Below are 3,298 nucleotides of genomic sequence, written 5' to 3'. Positions count from 1 at the left end.
CACACACATATTATTTGCGCATCAAGGCTACCATTGGTTTCATGCTAAAGAAAAATATCTTAATATCTTAAATTTTTTTTCAAGCCGATCAAATGGAGAAATGGTGTTCATTTCCATTTTGGATGAAAACACACACACGGCTCGTTCTTCAATAAGTAGCAGCTATAGCATCCATTGACTGGAATAATCCTTTTATGAAACTCAGAGTTGCAATATTCTTGAATATATCATCATACACAGTTATTCACACATGTGCATTGCTGAATGCTTGTCTTTACAGACTCATGGTGAGGATATATCACTTCAGGTAACTCCGGGGTAATTGACACACAGTCCCGATTTCCCTGCTACGTTCAAGGCACCGAAAGTGCCCTTTTCCAGTTTCTTTCTTTCAGTTTTGTAACTCTCGCCTGCCTTTTGTTATGTACACAAGAAAGAAGTGCCGCCTCTCAATCCTTACTTTCCTCTTCATGTGGTAATTAAAGGAGTTCAAGGCTAGACCAGATAGGAAAATGCTTGATTACAAAATCTTTCAGATAAGTCCACCATAAAGCCTCATTCTCGACAACCACTAGAAAGAGGACTAGCTGCACTTCCATACCAAATGAAGATAGAACGTAGTTTTCTCTCTGGATTTTGATGATAACTGGACTCATCCTCATACGACGGCAGATATTGGACATAAGTTCACAAATCGTTAATGCACGGGCACTGAAATATATCTTGTAGGACGGTCTCCTTACCTTGTGTATATGTTGGACAGATCTGGCTGTTGGCACTTGTGTGCTTGTAGCGCTTAAAGTGAATGGACATTGCTTTCTTTTGTAGCACTGCCATGCCAAGGGCTGTAAGCAATTCTCCAGAAGTTACTGCTCGGAGTATTCTCGTCAACGCCTAGAATCGGTCCTGCAACTAATCCTCTACAGCAATCGAGAGTTGTTTCCCCGACAACGACATCGTTTTTTTAGTAGAATACTTGAGTGCTCAGAAACATTCGAGATACCAAACACCCTCCTTCGGTATTCATTTGGCCTATAATTGACATTCAGTTAAAGAGACAAGTTGCATCAAGACGTGTTGCACCTAAGCTGACCACACAAATTCGCCCACGTTTTCGTCGTTGTCATCATAGTGAACAAGATATTTCTGTAGACGCATCAGCCTCATTGAAGGACTGCGCATCGTCAGTGACAACATTCCGAGACCATCACGGAGTGGATATTGGTAACAGGCAGATTTCTTGACAAACTGAATATGTTCCTTTCATAAGAAGTGGAAAAGCATGTGTTCCAGTTTGATCAGATGTTTCTTGGACAAAGTGCTACGCTTAGGCTGTGGTACATCACCGAAGCAAGGTAATTATTAACCTCTCTACACCCGATTTTTCAGGAGCTATTTCCTCTGGGGATATTTCTGAATGAGACTGGCCACTCTGCTCGTGACTTCCTCTCAGCTTATTTCCACTTGGAGCTCCGGTTCCAAACAGAGTCTAAGCACCTTAACCAGGCCTCGATCCAACGATAGAAACTGCCGCTATTCAACATGCACTTGGCTCTCCTGGTATCGTATTGCAAACCCACTAACTTTTCCTATTTGATATGTACTCCAGTATACTTGCGTTATTCCTCGAGCATAGTATTGACTGTTTCTGTATCTGAAGTGTTGGACACCATGAGCAAAATTTCGTCCGCACATAGAGACATAATTCTCCTGTGACTCAGTGCCTGTTAAAGATGCCTGTTAAAGTTTTCAACCTTTATAGCAGGGATCCAAAACTAAAACATTCTGGAGAGGGACAGAGGATATCTTTGACGGGCTGAGCATTTAATGCTAAACGATTGCATATTTTTATCAGTTTATAAGTATATATGAATAGGAATGTGTGTGTGTTTGAGTGTGTCTGTGTGTGTGTTTGTGTGCATTTGTGTGCATGTGTCTGTATGTATCTCAGTAATTACTTTGTTAAATCTGTAGCACAGGTTCAACTGAGTTAATAATATCAATTACCTGACAGTAACACTGCTGTATAAGGGTGTGAGTGTAGTATGTGTGCGTGTATGTATGTGCATCAACTGTTTGAGTGTGCATGTGCACGCGTGCGTGTGTGTTGTGTGCGAATGCATGTGAGTCTTTGTGTACATGTGTGTCAATGCATTTGCCCCTGCTCCCTTCGCCACTGTTGTACCTGATTATACGTGAGCATGTGTGCTGTCGTCGCTTAAGATGATAAAATAGTGTGTGGAGAAGTTTGATCATTCATAAAGTCCTCGAAGTCACCTGTTACTAATACTCCGTCGCCATTGGTTGAGTGTAGCGCGCGCCAACAGTCTTACATTGTGAACGAGTTGACTGAATCTCTGTGTCTGGCAAAGTACTGTTTATTTTGTCAGTTGATAATTATTAGTCGATGACCGTAAGAAATATATATCTCAATAGCAGCAACAGGACACTTTAATTATCATTAGTTTAAACAAACACTCAAACACGGACATTCACGCACAGACAATAACTCACACGCACACAGACACACACAAACACACACACACAGACGATCATCCCCGATCGCACTCACATACGGCAAAACAAAAAAACAAAAAACAAAAATAAAAGGATAACGGGATAACGGGAAAGGAAATGCCACAAAACGAATACAACCATTAAAAAACAAAACAAAAAGCATAAAAACCACGAAATATATATGTATGTTTATATAATATAATATAGTATAAATAATACATACATACATACATACATACATACATACATACATACATACATACATACATACACATGTGTATTTAGCTTCACCGTTTAAGTATCTTTCACTTATTCCATCCCAGTTTGCATTCGCAAGTTTTATTTTAATTGTGTTGTTACTTACACCATTTTATTAACAAACCTTTACTATTGGAATTATTATCATTATTATCATCAATATCGGCTGAAGTAGTAATAACAACAGTAGCATTATTGCTGTTGTTGTCGTTTGTTATTGTTGCTATTGTATCTTATAGAAATGTATAAACATGCATTCACCGAATCGCACCTACTAGTTCCCCCTTCTTTACTTATGAATACTGGAAGGTACATTTAAATTCTATGACACGTAAAATCGTTATTATCGTTGTCCGCTTTATTATAGATCATTAATAACCGGTTTTACTGTTATAGTTTTAATTGTTGTTATTGTTGTCTCTTGTGCTGCTGCTGCTGCTGTGGTTACTTCTGCTGCCGCTTAATCAAGAAACCATTATTATTCTTATTATTTCCTATTCAAATTTACGTATTCCTAGCGCTT

At 39.0% G+C, this 3,298-nt stretch overlaps 1 protein-coding gene across 1 annotated transcript in view; it reads left to right on the top strand.

Annotated features, from left to right (window-relative positions):
• Positions 1 to 1,152: 1,152 nt before the first annotated feature.
• The window catches only part of LOC115211082, a 131,475-nt gene continuing 129,329 nt past the window's right edge, over positions 1,153 to 3,298 (top strand). The window contains exon 1 of the mRNA XM_036502303.1: positions 1,153 to 1,355. Within this exon, the coding sequence (XP_036358196.1) occupies positions 1,283 to 1,355 (73 nt within the window). The 5' untranslated portion in view covers positions 1,153 to 1,282. The remainder of the gene's footprint in view (positions 1,356 to 3,298) is intronic.

Source organism: Octopus sinensis, linkage group LG4, assembly GCF_006345805.1.
Source record: "Octopus sinensis linkage group LG4, ASM634580v1, whole genome shotgun sequence".
NCBI lineage: Eukaryota > Metazoa > Mollusca > Cephalopoda > Octopoda > Octopodidae > Octopus > Octopus sinensis.
Note: the sequence above shows the minus strand (reverse complement) of the source record. Positions and strands in the feature narration are given on the sequence as shown.